The 20,348-nt window shown below is 37.3% G+C and overlaps 2 protein-coding genes across 2 annotated transcripts; one reads left to right on the top strand and one right to left on the bottom strand.

Annotated features, from left to right (window-relative positions):
• Positions 1 to 8,787: 8,787 nt before the first annotated feature.
• LOC145795018 (quillaic acid 3-O-glycosyltransferase CSL1-like) lies at positions 8,788 to 15,203 on the top strand. The gene is made up of 3 exons (XM_082877647.1): positions 8,788 to 9,092; positions 13,105 to 13,417; positions 14,180 to 15,203. The coding sequence occupies exons 1-3, from the start codon at positions 9,059 to 9,061 to the stop codon at positions 14,769 to 14,771; spliced, it is 939 nt and encodes a 312-aa protein (XP_082733773.1). The 5' UTR covers positions 8,788 to 9,058; the 3' UTR covers positions 14,772 to 15,203.
• Positions 15,204 to 16,656: 1,453 nt separating this feature from the next.
• LOC114267970 (Protein kinase superfamily protein) lies at positions 16,657 to 19,382 on the bottom strand. The gene is made up of 2 exons (XM_028209073.2): positions 18,489 to 19,382; positions 16,657 to 17,802 (listed from the first exon to the last, which is right to left on the bottom strand). Exons 1-2 carry the CDS (start codon positions 19,089 to 19,091, stop codon positions 16,873 to 16,875), a joined length of 1,533 nt encoding a protein of 510 aa, XP_028064874.2. The 5' UTR covers positions 19,092 to 19,382; the 3' UTR covers positions 16,657 to 16,872.
• Positions 19,383 to 20,348: the final 966 nt, after the last annotated feature.

Consider the following 20,348-nt stretch of genomic DNA (forward strand, 5'->3'; position numbering starts at 1 on the left):
CCTAGGGAGTAGAGAACGGGACTAATGACGTACTCTTAGCCCGAGATCTGGACTTGCTAGAAGAAAGAATGGAGAAAGCTGCAATTCAGCTCGCAGCCTACCAACAACAGCTTGCCAGAGCTTGTAATAAAAGAGTCAACCCAAAGGACTTCCGAGTCGGCGACCTAGTCTTGAGAAAAGTCGTCGGCAACAAGAAGGATCCCAGGGAGGGCAAGCTTGGCCCAAACTGGGAAGGACCCTACAGAATCACTTCGGTATTGGGCAATGGGACATATCGGCTTGAAGATAGTGAGGGCAAAGAGTTGACAAGACCCTGGAATACTTGTAATCTGAAGTTTTTCTATCATTAGATGTTCCTTGTTGTTTGCCGACGTAATGAATAAAATTCTAACAGAATTCTTCTATACTTGTGACTGATGAAGATACATAACGTTGTTTCTGGAATACATGCATAATGAGACCCCAAGTGGAACTTAGGTTCACAATAGGAGGCAGAGAGAAGAAATGATGTTTAACACTTGTTGAAACTTGAGAAAAGTTTACAAGTTGAAGTTAAACCGAAATGATGTTTAACACTTGTTGAAACTTGAGAAAAGTTTACAAGTTGAAGTTAAACCGAAATGATGTTTAACACTTGTTAAAACTTGAGAAAAGTTTACAAGTTGAAGTTAAACCGAGATGATGTTTAACACTTGTTGAAACTTGAGAAAAGTTCACAAGTTGAAGTTAAACCGAAATGATGTTTTACACTTGTTGAAACTTGAGAAAAGTTTACAAGTTGAAGTTAAACCGAAATGATGTTTAACACTTGTTGAAACTTAAGAAAAGTTTACAAGTTAAAGTTAAAACCAAGATGATGTTAAACACTTGTTGAAATTTGAGAAAAATTTACAAGTCAAAACCAAGGGAGTATTAAGCTAAGTACTTATGTACTTGCCGATGTAAACTAAGGTGTTTTAGAACAAGCAGATTGCACAAGACTATGGTACATCTTGAAGACACAAAATCATTCTAAGTATGAAAGTCATACAAGAAGCAATAAAGGGAAGACAAACATACAAACATTCAAGAAAGAAGGAAGTTGTATTCATTAAAAGGCACGTCGGCCATATGAAGATCTTACATTGTCTCAAAAACAAAGAAGCAAAAGTACAAAATACAAAGGAAAAATACATAGAATCAAGAGTCTTCAGCATCATTAACAGGCTGGGTTTGTATCTCAGAAGACTACTGGGAAGACATCTCGGCCACCTTCTCGGCCGCAAGCTCAGTATCAATCTCTTGAAGGGTCTGATCAAGGCTCTTGTCGGCGAGAGGCACGTCCAAAGATGCCTGCTCAGGGGTAGCTTCCTTGGGGACCTCCTCAACCTCCTCATCTTGAGTCAAGTCTAGGACTTGCTCATTTTGAAGAAGAGACTTGGCCCCAGCAACGTCTTTTGGCTTCCTCACCAAAACCTCCTCCTCGGACTCAAAATCGTCGTCGGCAGGCTGGCTTGAAGTTGGAGGGAATGGCAGAGGCAAGACATCGGCATTCCTGAGGGGGGAGTCCGCGGGGACATCAAGCCTTTTCAGCAAGGTCATCCAGCCAAGGGTGAAGCCCCTGTTGCATGCCTGCTTCACCTGCTTTTCGTAGTCTGTTGTAACGTCGGCCATCCCCTCAGCATATGCCTTATCGTCGGCGGCCTTGACTTCGGCCTCTTTGGTGGCCAGGGCGTCTTGAAGCTCCTTTTAGGCCTCAGCCATCTTTTTCTCGGCCTCTTTCAGCTGGGCTTGAAGGACTTTGTTTATCGCCTCAGCAGCACTAACATTTTCTTCGGCATCGTCCTTTTCTTTGATAGCGACCTCGGCTTGATCCTCCAGGGTCTTCATCTTTGACAGCAGATTTTTATTAATCTTTTGCAGACTGGAGACCTCCCTCTTCTTCTCGGCTAGCCTCTCCCGGTTCTGGAAAGATTGTACTGAGAAAGAATGAGCATGCTGAATGGCCTGAAAGAAAACAGAAGTTATTAGAAAATATTGTAAGTATGTACTGGAAAGAAAGAAAGAAAGAAAGAAAAATTTTCCTAATAAAGAGACTTACCTGAACAGAGTGCTGGAGCATCAGAGCATAGTTCTCATATTCGCTCACCTCGGCGTTTCGGTCAAGATCGCCGGGAAGGAGCAGAGCGGTACTAAGGGCGACGACGACATTAATGTCGTCGGCACTGTCGCTAGCCATAACTGGCTTATCTTCCAGTGTGATTTTGGGGGCCTAGGGGGCATCATGCTTTTGAGACCCCGAGGTCGTTGTAGAAGATGACCTCGACCTTTTTGATCTGATGGATTCGGATGGGTGTGTTTCAGCAGACCTCTTCTCGGGGACAGAGGCAGTCTTCTCGCTCTCAGCCAGTTTGGAAATTGGCAAGGTATCCTCAGTATCAACTTGAGTCACCTTTGCCTTTGGTTGAGCCTTTTTAATTCTTTTTTGCTTTGGTGGAGGCTGGGATTGCGTTGGTTGAACATCAACGTCAGAAGGGATGCTGGATAAGAGATCTTTTGCAACAGCTTTCTGGCGACCCATCTCAGAAGAAAAAACTGTTCATCGTCGACGTTGGCGCTAGGATATTGGGATTAGATAAGGAGCCGAGGTTGACGGCTGCTCGGCTGGACCAGAGGTCGACCCTTGATCTTGCCGAGATATGGGGGTAGTTTGGGGACTTGTGGCAGAAAGAGGAGACATGCTCTTCTTCTTCTTCTTCTTGGGGACGTCAGGGAGAGCTGACTTATACGTAGAAATGAAATTAAGCAGTAGAGGGGCCTTCCGTTTGTGGATTGGCAGATCCAAAAGTTTCCTCAAGTCTTTGCTGGGAAAGAAAGACTGACGGAAGCCCTTTGGTGGCTGAGGAAGAGCTGCAGGAAAGGTAGACATTAGAAACAAGTAAAATATTAAAGACTTTAAAAACAAACAAATTAATATAGACACAGGGCTCTTACCATTGCCCTCTACAAAAACTGATCGAAGAAGAGGGTAGAGATGGAGGTCTTCGTCTGGAGCAAATTCCCAGTTCCCCGAGGTAATGAAGTAATCGTCTCCAGCTCCCTTGTTGGAGTCTGGGAGGTCGGCTACGATTTTGAATTCTGTGGACCTCGGCTTAAGGTAGTAAATATAGCCCGTGTCTTTTTTGAGGCCACACATAGTGTAGCAGTATTGAATGTCGGCTAAGGTGATCCTAACATTTTCTTGTTTGGCTAAAGCAATTATACCGTTTATGACTCGGTAAGAATTGATGGCAAGCTGCATTGGGTTCAACTTATAGTAGTGAATGATCTCGCGAAAAAGGATATTGAGTGGGAGCCGAAGTCCGCACTCGATGAAAGCCACAACAGGAAGGGGAATGGAATCAGTGGTGGGCATGATGGAGTCGTCATCCCCAGCCAACCTCAGATGGACGTCGGCAGGGATGTCAAACTCACGCCTAAAGTGATCTAATTTGCTCAGGGTATCTACCCTATATTTCCACACACCCATGATATCGTCCTGAATTGGAAAAACTAGGTTTCAGAGTAAAGGTGTTTTAAAAGGATTATTGGGACCTCGGCAAAAACCTAAAGTATGTGCTAGGCAAAAATATGTGGAAATAGTTTCAGTTTTTCCTAATAATCGAGGGTTCTACAAGCAAATCCCAAACCTAGATCTATGGAAACGAAGATTGGATGCACGGATCTGGAAAACAGAAAAACAGGGATGCGTTTCAGAATCAAGAATGATGATGAAGCCATCAGAAAATGAAGACAAAAAGTTCGCACAGGTGTATCAGGCCAAGAACAATGACAGAAATCAACTGGTGTGTGAACAGTGAATATTCAAGAAGATGATTTGGGTAAAAACAGAATCATGAAGCAAACAAGTTCAAATATATGGTGGAATACAAAATGCATGATGAAATATCAGAAGTATGAACAAGATTGCAAAGACAGCAGGTAAAACAGAAAAGTTCAGTAAGGTAACAAGAAACTGAAAACTAGGAGGAATAGTAGCTTACCAGAAAGAAGGAAGGCCGGTGTTGAGTTTGCCGAAGTCAGACGAACGGTAGCAGCGGAGAAGAATAACAAGCGTCTCGCCGGAAGAGGAGAACAACGGTGGTAGCAGAGCTTGAAAGCTTGGAACAATGGAGGAGATGGAAAGCTAGAGAGAGAGAGAACTTCAGAAACAATGAAAAGTGAAAAGACGGGGGAAAGAAAGAAGTTTTAATAAAACAGAAACGGCGGTAAAAGGGTCATAAATGTGCCTAGAAGAACGTATGCGCCAGACGGCGCACATGAGAAAGATTTCATTTATAGACGCGTATCAGGAATGATCTAGTGGGAGAAAGACGCGTGGCTGAAAACGGTTGAGTTGTTATGCACGACAGCTCATGCGCATGAAAGAGTATTTGGAAGTCTTGATCTTTAAAGAAAACATGTCGGCCGAGATAGTGATCTCGGCTAAGACACTTAAGCTGATGTATTTTTGCAAGTACTGATATAGGTTCCATTACCTCATTGCCGAGGTAATAGAACCTAGGGGGCAGTTGTAGGGATATATTTTCTGAGTGCCAACACGTGGCCAAGGTGACGCTGACGTATCAGCCGAGGTGCCACGTGTCCTGGTGGTAACGCCGAGGTGATCTCGGCAAGGCCGAGGTTGTCTCCGAAGATATCAGAATCCAAGATAAGCGGATAAGACACAAGAGTCCTAGAATGAGAGAAGACTTCAGTTTGGGTAAAGATAAGACTCTTAGGGAGTTTATCCTAATCCTATTGAGAGTACAAGATTAGCAGTAATCCTAAGTCCATTAGAGCTAGGCTTCTATTGGGACTAGGATTGAGTTTGCTATAAAAGAGAGGCAATCCCGTGGGTCTAAGGTACGCAATTGATATTCTGAACAGTGAATTTAGCATTATTGATTATCTTTGAGAGATATACTGACTTGATCGTCGGAGTGCCCCTGGGTGGACGAACCATCGCCGGAATCTTCTCTTTCTATTGCAGGTCAGCCAGGTGTCATCTATTTTGCCGGTACTCTCCAGCTGAATAACTAAGTTGGCAGTATGATCGGAAATTCACTCACGCAATATATATATATATATATATATAAAGTTCAGTAAAAACAAACAACCCATCTAAAAGTAATTTTTAAAAATTGTAACCAAATAGTTTTTTTTTCCATTTCCTCTCTCTTTCTAAGCATAAACATATTATATGTTTTTCTCTTTCTTAAAATAAGGAATAAAAAATATCGTTTAATTAATAAAGAAGAATAATAGAGAACATTATTGGAGGAGATGAATCCTAAAATTTAAAAACTTACTTTTTCATCATATTTTAAGGGTGGTTTGGAGATTGCTTATTTAATAATTTTTTGACTTTTTATAAATAAATAAAAAAAAAAGATGTACAAAAAAGTAATGAGATTATGTAATAACTTGTATCAAATAAGCAAATACACTACTTATTTAGATTGTTGTCAAATCAACCCTTAGAATAAATATAAGTAAGATTACTATTGGAGATGCCCTAAAATAAAAAAAAGTGTGAAATTAGCTTTTTAGATAGTAATTTGTCCTATCCCCGTCAATCTTAAAGGCTTAATCATATAAGGGTAACCTCTGAAGCTACATACTAAGGAGTTGAAACCTCCGAGATTATCCTTATGTGGTGATACACAGCAGAGTCACTTAATCATGTTGCGGTAAGTCGCGGACTCGCATATGTGCGTAGATTCGAACTCACACTCCTAACACTAGGTACGGTTTCTCACAGGTCTGAAAGGTTTGTCTTACGAACTATGTGTGTTGTCGCTCGAATGATTGACCACAAAGAGAATGGTACTTGAGACCTCAATATTTAAGGAAATTATAGACTATTTCTAAAATACCATATGTTCGTACTCCTAACCAATCATCATTTATTCTGCCATTCATATTCCTTAATTATTCAACACAATATTCCATTTGCCCATCTTTTTCACCAATCACAATACTATAAAATACCACTTGTCTATACTTTGAAATTATTGAATAATTATCCCAAAATTTATACCTCATGTCCTTATCAAGTTGCCACACTCCCCTTAACTTATCCCATCAAATCTTATAGATTACTTTTATATTATTTTTTGTTATTGGATTTCTTACTCCATTATTGTAATTATTGATATAACTTTTGTAATAGTTTCATATATAATTATTTTGTGACATCGTCCCTTTTTAACTTTTTTTCTTTTAACTTCAAGTTAAAAAACAAAAAAACAAAAAAAAAAACAAAAAAAAAAAACTTTTAGGTCATGTTTGATTCACAATATTAATAGTGAAGTATTAATAGTCCTAGTAAATTAGTGTGGTGTTCACTATCCAATTGGATTAATATCCATTGGATTAATAATCCCACCCCTACCCTATTACTAATAATCCTACAAATTTGTTGGATTAATTATCCATTGGATTAATAATCCTAAACAAAAATGTTAAAACAAATATAGGATAATTGGGCCCACGGATTAATAATCCTAATCCCACACTCTAATCCACCCAATCAAACATGCCCTTAGATGCTTGTAAAAAAAGATTTGAGTCAGCTTTGAAAAAAATTCTATATAGACAAAATAAGTTACATTTTATCAAACAAATTTACAAAAATTAGCTTGAACATTTTTTGTCATTTCTAAACTGGATGGAAGTATTATGAAAATCAACTAGTTAAATATACGAATAATATGGATGGAGAAAAAAAAATTAAAAGAATTTCAAATATTGAAATTTAAAATCTAAATCAGAGATAATTGTATAGGGACAATTTAAAAATGAAAAAAAAAAAAAAAATGGATAAGTCAGACCAAATTAAATTGCACAATACGATGTTTTGGCATGAATATCTCATATGAATTAATCATTGTTGCAGCTTCGAGTCTCAGCCATGATTAGCAATTCTCCATACATACTAGTTTTGGGCTGTGACATGTATTGCCATGACTCATCATCGGCTCGTCAAGCAATGTGTTTCCATCTTGATCCCAAAATGTCTCCCTTCCTAGCTTTCGTTCAATTTCCTCAGAAATTTCATAACATTAGCAAGAATGATATCTACAACTGCCGAATAAGATCCTTATTCACGGTACATACATAGAATGAAAACTTATATTATTCTCTTATTAAAAAAATTTATGTTCATGGACTTTATGATTATGAGATAATAATAGAAGTGTGGTTTTTTTTTTTTTAATAATTGAAAACCAATAATTTTCAGATACTATGGAAAGGTATGGATGGGCTTGAGGGACCACGTTTGTCTGGTACATGCTGTTAGATAAAGAGAAATGCCCTCTATGGAAGTCTCACGAAAGAAGGTATGTCGTTAAGGGGATCAGAAATACTGTTGACACAAAAAAAAAATTTAGATTTTTATCGATAATGTATTTGTGTAGCAGAGATTAAATTAATATAGCATAAAGTTTAATTATGAAATGAATCTGAGTCATAAATTAAAATTTTGGATAATTTTTTTGAATTTATAATATTCCTGTGTGGGATATTTAATAGATAATGGACACTTCGACAGTGCAATTGGATGAAGTGGCCTATTTACATTACATCTATTCAAATTGAAAATCAAAGTCTTGAGCCCAACACCTTTCTTCTGGAGGTTTATAATTGAAAAACGTTGGCGTTTTGTGTTTTTTTTTTTTAATGATAAATTATGGATACATCATACATTGCTATGAGGTTTGCTTAAAATGTAAATCCCCCTTATTTGATTAATTACAAATTCTCATCTATTAGAATTTGTCTATTAATAGAGTTAACAAAAAAATAAAAAAGTAAAAAATAACTCAATGCACATATTTTTTTTTTTTTTTTTGGTTTGGTTACTGGAAATTTAGAACATAAGAGCATGTGGCAAAACAACTTCAAATCACTGTTTAGTATTTCTACGTAATAGCTATTTAAATCTCTAATTACATTCTCATTAATTTTCAGATGTTGATATCATGAAAAGTAAACAGTATTTCGGCTCTTCCAATGACTTCATCAAATCTCTTGGCCGACATTACAAGCCGAATCACAGTGACTTTTCGAATGCAATGTTGTTCAAAGAAATCCAAATTTTAGCATCGTGTGCTTATGAAAATCAAACCAAATGGGGGCAAAGAAGCAAGTACACGTCCTAAAACAACAAATCCTCTCCACATTTTCTACTTCGCAAAAGCTACCAACTTGAAAAAGTGTCAAGAAAGTTATGCGTATTCTGTTGATTGAAATTTGGTCTAGTGTGACTTTCATAATGAATCTTGTTCACACATTTTATTTTTTAAGTAAATATGTAGAAAAGCTATATTGACTCGGAGGAAAAAAACAAAAAAAAATCCACTAAGTGATCTGGACGGGTGTAATTAGGGCTCACACTGTGATAATTTGATATGTTCAAATTTGTAAATTAATGTGTAGATTACCTATGATTTTTTTTTTTGTATTTGATAATCAATATTAATTATTTTATTTTTTTTGATAAAATAGACAATAATCATGATTTTGAAAATAAATAATGTTTTTTTTTAAAGAGAAATATGTTAAAATTATATAATTATAATTATTGAATTAATCTGATTTTTTCACACGTGTGTAAATTTGATGAATGATTTGGATGATCACATTATGACCCAGAATGGTCATACAAGCCCAAACTGTACGGATCAAGTTCCATAAGATATTGGAGTCAAACCCATTTACCAAAAAAAATATTTCAAAAATAAAATGTGTGATGTAGATTCAAATTTGGTGTGATCTAGGTTATATCTAAGATCACATTCTTTTTCGTAGAAAGTCCATATCTAGACACAAACCAAAAAATTATCTGGAATATTAAATGTAGGGTGTAGATTTCACCTTCTTATTGTGGGGCCAATTCATGAATGAATCTTGGCCTTAAATTGTAAATTCTAGATAATTTTGTAGTCTATTTTTTGGGTATGTAGACCTCTTGTTCATTTTCGAGATTCTTTTGAACTATGAAACTATAGTGTGCTTTCTTCTTTGCTCCAATATGCAGGTGGGTTTTTTGTATTTCTCAGTGGTGGAAGACTGTGAGAATATGTGTTCTTCTCGGATTAGGATTCAGTGTCCTATGTATATTAGACTTCTATATATCTCAGTAATGTATTCATGTAGGGTTAGGAATTAATTAGTGGTACTCTATATAAATGATGTATGTATTCTTTGTTCAAATTAATTCAATCTAATATACAGGTTGTTTAGAAAACTTACATGGTATCAGAGCTTTGTGATTCCTGATTTCGTGTTGGCTAGGGTTACGCACGAACTGGTTCAACTTGTTCGTGATTCATCTGTTTGATCGCGTTCTCTCTTTCTCGATTATCTGGTACATGATCAAACTCCTTTGGTTCGATCTCTGTTCATGACTTGGGTGACCCATCTGTTTCGTCTGCAAGGGCTTCTTTTGGATGCCTCGTCTCGCGAGTGAGTCGTCTCAGTTGACCCATCGAACTGCTCATCTCAGTCTCAGTCATCCTCGCGGCTCATCGTGTCTCCGTCTTGGTCGACTCTTGTGGTCGTCTCTCTGTGGTCGCCTCTATGCTTCGTGATCTCTGTCTGAGATCTTCGCGAGCTCCGTCTGAAATCAATCTCAGCTTCAGTCTCTCTCTCTCTCTGCTTCGCGATCTCTGCTTCAACTTGGGTATTTCCATTTAAAACCCTTATTCCTGTTTGGCCCATTTATTAAGTTATTAGTATATTTTGACCCATTAATCTTTTGTTTATTACAATAATGGACTCTAAAATTCAAGCGATTAAATGTAAACTCAATGGTGGTAATTATGCCTATTGGGCCAGTGTTATGAAGAATTTTCTTCTTGGTCAAAAAAAATGGGGCTATGTTTCTGGTTCTGCTCCTCGTCCATCGGACCCAAAGGTAGAAGGGTATCTGTCTTCCTGTGACACTTGGGATTGTGATAATGCCCAAGTTCTTACCTGGTTTCACAACTCTGTAGATGACCGTATTGGAATGATGTTTTCCAAGTACAGTACTGCCAAGGAAGTGTGGGATTATTTACTCGGTGTTTATCAGCAGTCCAATTTTGCCAAACGGTATGAGTTGGAAACAACTATTCAGGGTGCTCGTCAGCGGGATCAAACTATTCAAGACTTTTATATTGAGATGACAGGTCTCTGGGATCAGTTGGCTCTTATGGAACCACCTAGTCTCAAAATATTAGACGCTTATATTGAGTTTCGGGAACAGGGTCGTTTAGTCCAGTTCTTAACAGCTCTCTCCCCTCAGTATGAGGCTATTCGAGGTGGCATCCTTCACCGATCTCCTCTTCCCTCTGTGGATGCTATTGTTCGTGAACTCCTTTCCGAGGAAACCCGTCTTAAGACGGCCAGTCAGACTTTGCCTCCTTCTGTGTTCTTGGCTCCTGCCAAGCCGCCCTTGTTATCGACCCCTCCTTCTCATCAACTTCAGGCCACTACGAAACCCAAGAGAGGACCATTAGGGCTAGATGAGTGTGCTTTCTGCCATCAGAGGGGTCATTGGAAGAACAATTGTCCTAAAAAGGGACGTCAGCCTGCTCCGTCTTCTCAGACACAGTTCCGCGGTACTACTTCGAGTACTTTCCGACCTCCTGCTGCTTTTCTTCTTAATCGTATGCCTACCCCCCTTCTTTCGGGTCGGTCTCCTTATGAGGCTCTCTTTTCTCAACCTCCTAATTACTCCCTCCTTCGTGTATTTGGGTCTGCGTGTTTTGTCCTTTTACCCCGTAAAGATAGGACTAAACTTAGTGCCCGATCTGTCCTATGTGTTTTTTTGGGATATAGTCTCACTCAGAAAGGTTATCGCTGTTATGACCCTGTTTCTCGTCGCCTTTATGTCTCCCGCCATGTTGCCTTTCTCGAACGTCTATCTTACTTTCAGCTTCCTCCTCTCACCGCCCCAGTTTCCAAAGAGGATTTGGTTCATATTGATCCATTTCCTTCTGAGGTCCCATCTGATGAGTACATCTCCACAGTTCCTCCTGAGCTTATTCCATCTTCTCCTTCTGCTTCACCTCTGACTACTTCTCCTCCTTCGCCTCCTCCTTCGCCTTCTCCTTCTCTTTCTTCTTCTCCTCCGTTGTTAGTTTATTCTCGTCGCAAGGCTCCTCCTCCCCTAGCTGTCTCTACCCCTGCTGCTGATCCTCCTGCTTCTGACGACTCTGATCCTGCTGCACACCGATATCCTCCTCGAGCGCGTCATCCTCCAAAAAGGTTGGGTTGGTCTAATACTTGTTTTTCTGCTTCCTATCGTACCTTTTTGTCTGCTATTCACTCTTTTGCAGAACCTCAGTCTTACAAGGAGGCCTGTCAGGATCCTCATTGGGTTCAAGCTATGGAGGATGAGTTGTTTGCTCTACAGAAAACGAGTACTTGGGAGTTGGTTCCTTTACCTGTTGGTAAGAATCTAGTTGGTTGCAAATGGGTCTACAAAGTCAAGACTCATTCTGATGGTTCTCTTGAGCGCTACAAAGCTCGTCTGGTGGCCAAAGGTTTCTCCCAGGAGTATGGTATTGATTATGAGGAGACATTTGCTCCTGTTGCCAAGATGACTACTGTCCGTACTTTGATTTCTGTCGCTGTTGTTCGTTCTTGGCCCCTTTATCAGATGGATGTTAAGAATGCTTTTCTTAATGGCACTCTCACTGAGGAGGTTTATATGCGTCCTCCCCCTGGTCTTCACCATTCCTCTGGCCAAGTCTGTCGTCTTCGGCGTGCTCTATATGGTCTGAAGCAGTCTCCTCGTGCTTGGTATGATCGCTTTCAGACTGCTGTTACCGAGCTTGGGTTTCATCCTTCTGCTTCCGACTCTGCTTTATTTCTAAGACATACCTCGGCTGGTTTTGTTGCTCTCTTACTATATGTAGATGATATGATCATCACTGGCTCTGACTCTTCTGCTATCTCTGAGGTCAAACAGCATCTCTTTCGCACCTTCGAAATGAAGGATCTGGGACCATTGCGGTATTTTCTTGGCATTGAGGTGGCTTCTTCTCCTAAGGGTTACTTTCTGTCCCAGGCTAAGTATGCTAACGAGGTTATCCATCGTGCCAGACTTACTGACACTAAGCTGTCTGATACCCCCATTGAACTTAATGTAAAGCTCAACACTACTGATGGGGTTCCTCTAGATGATCCTACGTTGTATCGTGAGCTTGTGGGTTGCTTAGTCTATCTGACAGTTACTCGCCCTGATCTTACCTATGCTGTCCATGTAATTAGTCAGTTTGTTTCTGCCCCTCGCTCTACCCATTGGGCTGCTTTGCTTCGAATTCTTCGTTATCTTCGCAATACTATATTTCAGGGCTTGCTGTTCTCTTCTACTTCTTCCTTAGACTTGGTGGCTTATGCTGATGCTGATTGGGCTGGTGATGTTAATGATCGTAAATCTACTTCTGGTTTCTGTATGTTTCTTGGTGATTCCCTAATTTCTTGGAAAAGCAAGAAACAGCCTGTTGTTGCCCGTTCTACTGCCGAAGCTGAGTATCGTGCTATGGCTCATGCTACTGCTGAAATTGTCTGGCTTCGTCAGCTCTTATCTGAGTTGGGCGTCCCTCAATCTTCCCCAACCTATCTCTATTGTGACAACCGAAGTGCTATTCAAATTGCTCATAACACAGTCTTCCATGAACGGACAAAACATATTGAGATTGATTGTCACTTCGTCCGCCAGCATCTGCAGTCTGGCTTTATCTCGCTTCCTTTTGTCTCTTCGGCTCTGCAACTTGCTGACTTCTTCACTAAGACTCACACCACTGCTCGGTTTCGGTTTTTTCTTGACAAACTCTCAGTGTTTTCTGCTAAAACACCTTGAGTTTGAGCGGGGGTGTGAGAATATGTGTTCTTCTCGGATTAGGATTCAGTGTCCTATGTATATTAGACTTCTATATATCTCAGTAATGTATTCATGTAGGGTTAGGAATTAATTAGTGGTACTCTATATAAATGATGTATGTATTCTTTGTTCAAATTAATTCAATCTAATATACAGGTTGTTCAAATTAATTCAATCTAATATACAGGTTGTTTAGAAAACTTACAAAGACTACTTCACAGATTTTATTAATTTACATGGCAAAGGTTGGATTTCAGTGTATTGTAACCCAGCAAGGCCAGCTTTTTTGGGCTCAGGCACCACAAATCTGAGTGATGTGGTTCTGGTTTGGTTGAAGTTGCTATCTCAAGGTTCTGTCCTCTTCTACATTGCCCAAAGCAGAAGGAGAAGCAGATGTCTGTTCTTGAGAGAATGTGCTATGCAGAGCTTGCCTTCTTTCCTTTCGATTTCATCCCATTGTGGTGCTTTGCAACCATTCCTCAGCTCTATCTTCTCAATGGCATTCCCTTACACCCTGATGTTAGTTTGTAACCCAAGATATGCATTCCCTTTCTCTCTTTTGCATAATTTTGATTTCGGATAAAGTAATATTATGTATGCTAACAAATCTTATAAATTTATTTTTGAAAATGTTACGGGTGTAGAAAATGTGTTGTGTCCACAACATTTTCATTTGAAAAATGCTAAATAATCACAAGATTTTTTTTATATGTAATGTGCTTCTAAAATGATGTGACTGTGACATATTTTTAAATTATTATCATAATAATAGTCGTATGTGATCACAATAAAATTCTGTTTGCATAACACTATTGTTTCCATTTTAATTCTATTAAAAAAAATTGGTAGATAAAATTTGATCAAGAAAATTGAATAAATTTGAGAGAGAGCCCCATAACCCCTATCTCTATTCAATACAAGTGTTTCTGATTCATTGCCGTGCAATTAGCAATTTGTGTATTAACTTGCTTATTTATTACTACAAGACAAATTTAATAAATTTAACAATTCAAAAATCGATCGTAGAGTCAGACACGTTGAATAAATTTAACAATACAGAACTACACATGTATATGGATGGATAAGATGTTTTAGGTTGTGGATCTTACCAATAAATTTTGTAAATTTTTTTGAAACATCTATATTCTGTGTTCGAAGAGTGAAATTGTTACACATTTTAACCAGTATGTCTAAGCACTACTTGAAGTGGCTTGAGTTGTTTCTCTTGTACCTTTTTACATGAGTACCTACCTACCCATTATGATCTCTCTTGTTTGGCAGGTTTCAAGTTGGGATTTTTATTGTATTTTCATTCATTTTCCTCTCATCCCGGTCCAAACACATCCAAGAGATCCTCTCAACTGGAGGTTCGATCCAAACATGGAGCAATGAACAGAGAATGTGGATGATAAGGTCAGTCACAAGTCATCTCTATGGAAGTTTGGATGCTTTCATGAAGAGAATGGGTATGAGAGAAGCCAGTTTTCTACCAACCAATAAAGCCATTGATGATGAGCAACTCAAGAGCTACCAAATGGGTAAATTCGATTTCCAAGCATCAAACATGTTGATTGTTCCAGTGGTTACCTTGGTGATTCTAAACCTAGTATCCTTGTTTGGAGGAGTTACTAGGATGGGTATCAATGGAAGTTTCAATGAGATGTTTATGCAAGTTGGTTTGTCATTTTTCATTGTATCTATGAGCTACCCTATTGTTGAAGGGATGGTGGTGAGGAAAGATAAGGGTAAGGTTCCAATTTCTGTTTCTATTTTGTCCGCTGTGATTTCCATGATTTTCTTGTTTTTGGGATCTCTTAGGCCTCATTTGGGAACTCTCCCTTTTAGTCAAAAAATCAAAAAGTTACTAAATTAGTCAAAAAGCCAACAACCCATACTAAAAAATCAAAATTTCTCTTTTCTCTCTACTTTTTGCACATCTTTTCGTAAAAAGTCAAAAAGTCATCTCAAACATACTAGTTTTTTTTTAACTCATATTTTAGCCAAATAGCCAAAAAGTTACTAAATTAGCCTGTTCCCAAACGAGGCTTTATTCTCATATATTGGTGACAAGTAGATCAAGTAGTTGGATTAGAACATCTGTATTAATGTATCACGAAGCTATTGTATTTTTATTTAAGTTCTTTTCTTACTAAGAGGAGGAAATGAAAACTCTATTGAAATGTATTGATCATACTATTTTGTGGCCTTGAGTTGGTCTCGTTGTTTTATTCTTTCTCCGAAGCCTATAACTATTCATAGCTATTACATTGACACTAAAATAGAGTTCGACCCATGTTTTATTTCTAAGCTGTGGATTGTAATTCGATATTAAAAATATATTGAATTTTTCCAATACTTTATTTGCAAAGACTGCATATTTAATTTCTATCGATGTGTAAATCTTTTTTCTTCTTTACGGTGAAGTTGTTTGATCCATGGGGTCTCATTAATTTCTGGTATGCACAATTTTATTGGGACGTGTATGAATCTTATATTTGTATAAAGATTTACAAAAGAAACAAAATAAAAAAGAAGAATAAGGGGTTTATTCTGTTAATATATTTTTTGTTTCTCCAATTTTATTAAGGCGGAAAAGTAGGCACGAATGACTCGACCGCAAATTGAACTTGGATTAAGGATAGTTTGGTAATTATGCACTAACAATCTATAACCTTAATTATATTTATTTGTAGTTGAAGGGAAGGCGATCTCTGTATCTCGCTTATAACTCTTTGTAAACATAGTGAAACCATAATGACCGTTGATATAGTCTTAGTTTTGGAGTAAATCACGTAAATCTTATATTTTTGTGTGTGATTTATAATCTTTATATATTGGTTCTTGTCCATTTCCATGCATCACCGATCTTGATTAAGGGTTCTGCAATTCTTAACAGTTTCAAAACCCTTCACCACATGATTAGTTAGAAAGACCCGTCATGTGCTAAGCAACTAAGTTGAAACAAATGAGAATTTAAACAGAATATTCCACACTCAAGAGAGAGAATCCAATAGTGTGGAAACTTTTTGAGCCAAAGTGCAACCTTTCAGTGTTTATAACCCAATCAAGCATTTGCTGGTTTGTATAATTGTGAAGCCTATGCAGCTCTATGTTTAGAGACCATGCAAAACAACCCCACTACAATGAATCAAACCACAAAATGAGATAATGCACCTAAAGTTGTTCAATGAAATTTGAAAGTTGATGCATGCACTTAAAATAATGTCATTATCAATGTGAAACAGATACATAAATCATAGCTGGATATCTTTTGTTTTTTTCTAAAGGGTAGTCAATTGAAATGAAAGATCATACTCATTCATTAGCGAAGTAACAAAGTAAACTTTCATGCTAAAAATACTAACAAATATCAATAAATATTAACAAATACATTGATTAAGATACATGAATTTGATAGGTTTATTAATATCCTTAATATTATTAGAAAACTCACTTTAACATTTGGTATGGGTACTAACACTTGGGCACTTGACAAGAATGCGCACCAACATTTAGGCACTTGACACTTTTTTTTGTTAGATTTATGTATACATAACAAAATTTCAATTGCACTTGACATTGTGTCAGATCTCCCTACATCTAACATAGCTTCAATTGCACAATTGTGGTAGTGTTCCTAGTTCAGTTGAATTTAATTGGATCATGAAAGCTATAGCAAAGTCCTAATCAAACCCACTATCCCACTAACCCAAATTCAGCTTCCGCATCACAATAAACTAAAATTAATTAAATCCAACTGTACCTAATCAACCATCTTTATTTATTTTTCCAAAACATATAGTATCTTTGGCAATGCCAATCTTTCAAATAAGCCCATTCCAACTATTGAATGAATGGACTTACAAAACAGAGCATCATAGAGTAAAGTGTCACAACTCCATACTACATTCATGATCTAATTCCAACTCCACTGCCTATGCTATGAATTTCATTTCCATGGAACCATCTTAAAATCAGAGGGACTGTTGTTTTGCTGTTAACTGAGAAACCCCCAATTCCATCTCCAATTCAAAGTTCCTCTTCTTCACATTCTCCAATTCCATCTTCAGATTCTCAATCACTTGCATCAACTGTAATTCTCTGCTCATTTCCACATTCTCTTCCCCATTGATCATATCAATCATGTTCATCACTTTTTGCCTCTGATCATCCAAACTCTTCTTCAGAAACATCAAACTCCCCATCATCACGTCCCTATCCACTGATCCACCACCACCACCACCACCAATCTCACCATCAGCCAGTTGGGTCTGTAAATTCAACTTCTCTGACTCTCCTCCCCTGTCTCGAATGATGGTTTCGCCGCCAAATCGGACTTGTTTCACAATATCATTGTCAATTTCATTGTCTTCCTTACTCACTGGAAAAACAGGGTCTAATTCAAACCCATCTTCATTGAAGTTCCACCCACTGATCCTCCTCTGTTTCACAGTCACACCACCGATTAAAAACACTTGGTCGTCTTCATCATCACCATCGGCACTTCTGCAATTCATCGACTCGAGTCTCTGAAGCTTGATTTCCCTAAATCGCTGTTCAACACTCGGCAAACCCACCAAAAGATTCTTGGATAGGAAATCAGAGTTTTTACAGTTCTTGAAGAATGAATGTTTCAGCAATTTCTCAGCGGAGGGCCTTTTTGATGGGTCTTGATCGAGACACAAACCCACCATGTCCTTGAAATTCTTGGAAAACTTCTTGTTCTTGCTGTTCTTGGCCCTTTCGTAATCGGAGAATCGATAACGCTTGGTGATCTTCATTATCAGGGACTTTGAAGGAGGGAGGTGAGACAGAGGAGGTCTTCCATGGGCTAATTCAAGAGCAGTGATTCCAAAAGACCATATGTCAGCCTTGAAACTATACCCAGTATGAGAGTGAATCACCTGTTGGAAGTAATTTGAGAGTTACTACATCAAATCGATGTGAGTGTGTAACTACCTTTTGGTTTATTTGTGCGAAAAATATTTTTTACTAATTTTTTTTTATTTTTTTTATTTGTATGTTTGGTGGTGGTGGTGGTGGTGGTGATGGTGGGCGGCCATGATGACAGTGTTGGTGACGATGGCTATGTAGTGATATTAGTAAGATTTTAATCTCGAAAATGATTTTCTAAAAGGTAGTGTTTGGCAAGATTTTTTGTTGGTTTTTTTTTTTTTTTGATTTTTTCTATTAAAAGACAAAGTTTTACAAAATAAAAAAAAAATAAATCCAAACAAAATATGATATACAATTTCATAATTATTTCACTTTTTCTTTCATAAACACTACATCAAATTATAAAAAAAAATCCACCTATCTTTTCAAACATAAAAAAAAAAAAAATTTCCAATAATATCCTACAACTAAAAAAACCTACTTAAAACCCACTTCATAAACACCCACAAAGTGAAAAATATATTTACTATTTAAATATATTTGTTTTTTATTCAAATACATTTTTCATTATACCAAATAAATACAAAAATATATGGAAAATATTTTCTACCTAAAGCGTAAGAAACTATGATATTATATGTTGTTTTGTAATTCTAGCTATTTGAAAAACGAGAGTAGATTGAGAATTGTTTACCTCCGGTGCCATCCAATACGGTGTTCCGGCGAGATCAGTGAGCCTCCCAGACGCCGAATTGGTACCCGAATTCGACCCTTTCCCCGAATTCGATTCATAAATCGACGCGGAAACTCCGAAATCAGCGAGCTTCACAGACCCATTTGAATCAATAAGAATGTTCCCAGCCTTGATGTCTCTATGAAGATGACCTTGATTATGAAGATAAGACAGAGCATTCAAAGTTTCTCTGAGAATCACAGCAATGCAAGGCTCAGATAAACCATCTGGGAACGAAGAAGTCATGATCGATTGAAGAGAACCAGAGGACATGAAAGGCATGACTACCCAAAGACGATGATCCACCATGAATGAACAATGAGCTCTGAGAATGTTGGGATGAGAGAGAAGCGACATTATCTTGGCTTCTAAACGAACGCTTTCGAGTTCGGTTCGAGATCGATCGAGATCGATTGATTTGATCGCTACGACAGTCGAGTTCGGAATACATATGGCTTTGTATACGATTGCACTCACTCCTCGGCCGATCTCATCGGTGATTTTATAACAGGTTGAGTCGTGTGGGTACTGAACCTTTCTGGGTTTTTCGATTTCTTGAGCCATGGATTGATTTTCAGAGATAGGTTTGTGAGATTTCTTGGTTTTGAATGGTTTTCTTGAGCAAGAAGAGAAAAAGTGGAGAGAGAGAGAAAAGGAGAGGAGAGCGATAGGGTTTAAGCGGGGTTCTTGTGAAGATTGAGAGAGAGGGAGAGACTGTTACGCGGTGATCTATATATGCATGTGAATTCAACTGCTTTATGAGAGAGAGAGAGAGAGAGAGAGAGAGATATTTGGGTACGAAAATATAGGAGTTTAGAGCAAAATAGGTCTTTTCTTGGGTATGACTGATTAATTGAATCAAATCTAAAGTACACTTGGGTATAAATTCATTGAATTTTGATATAAATTGTAGCAATTTTGGAAGGGTAAGGACTATTTTGGATATGATTTATAAGTTAATTTTTTTTATTTATTATAAAAAGAGATGTAAAAAAATAAAGACGTGATATCATATAAATAAACTTATAAAGAACTTAATTTTATTGTTTTGAAAAGAGTCTTACATTACATTGTCTTGTTTATATTAGTCATTTTTTAGTTTTTAATTTTAATTTTTTTGTTCACTTTAACTCTTGTCAATTTTTTTTTGCTTTTCAATTTACTCTAAAAACTATATTATATTTAAAATTAGATAGGAAATGACACATATTACAAGACATAAAAATATTTTATTATGTATAACTCATATCTCTAATATAAATTCACATCTCAGTAGTTGTTTGGGATGTGCTATATAAGTGTATTTTTTGATTAAAAAAATAAAGAAAAAAATATATAATTGGAATAACTTTTTGACTTTTTATGAAAATATGTGTAATAAAATATTGTAATAATATCAAAATGACCATTTTACTCTTTTGACTTTTTGACTTTTGGGATAGTTGAATTCAAAGGAAAAAATTATTTTGCACTAGTGGCTTATCCCACAAGCTACCCTTGAATTGTATAGATTTTTTAATTTTTTTAGTAACTTTTTGATTTTTTAACTTTTTTAGTTTATCCCAAATAAAGCCTCAATATAATTATTCTTTTTTATGTTATGCGGTGGTAGTGGCATTTTCTGTATAGTTTTAAATATAAGTTAACTATAAGAGAAACTAGAAACAATTTGAAATAATAAAAGGCCAAAGTAAAAAATAATCAAATTAATGAGAGCAAGGTGTAACTTACCTAATTTTGGATTCAATTTAGGTGTCCAATGTAGGAGCCTCTATTTACACACCATTTTCTTATCTCACGCGATTACTTAGTTCACGTCAC

This window comes from Camellia sinensis, chromosome 7 (assembly GCF_055761805.1).
Source record: "Camellia sinensis isolate YWXY chromosome 7, ASM5576180v1, whole genome shotgun sequence".
Lineage (NCBI taxonomy): Eukaryota > Viridiplantae > Streptophyta > Magnoliopsida > Ericales > Theaceae > Camellia > Camellia sinensis.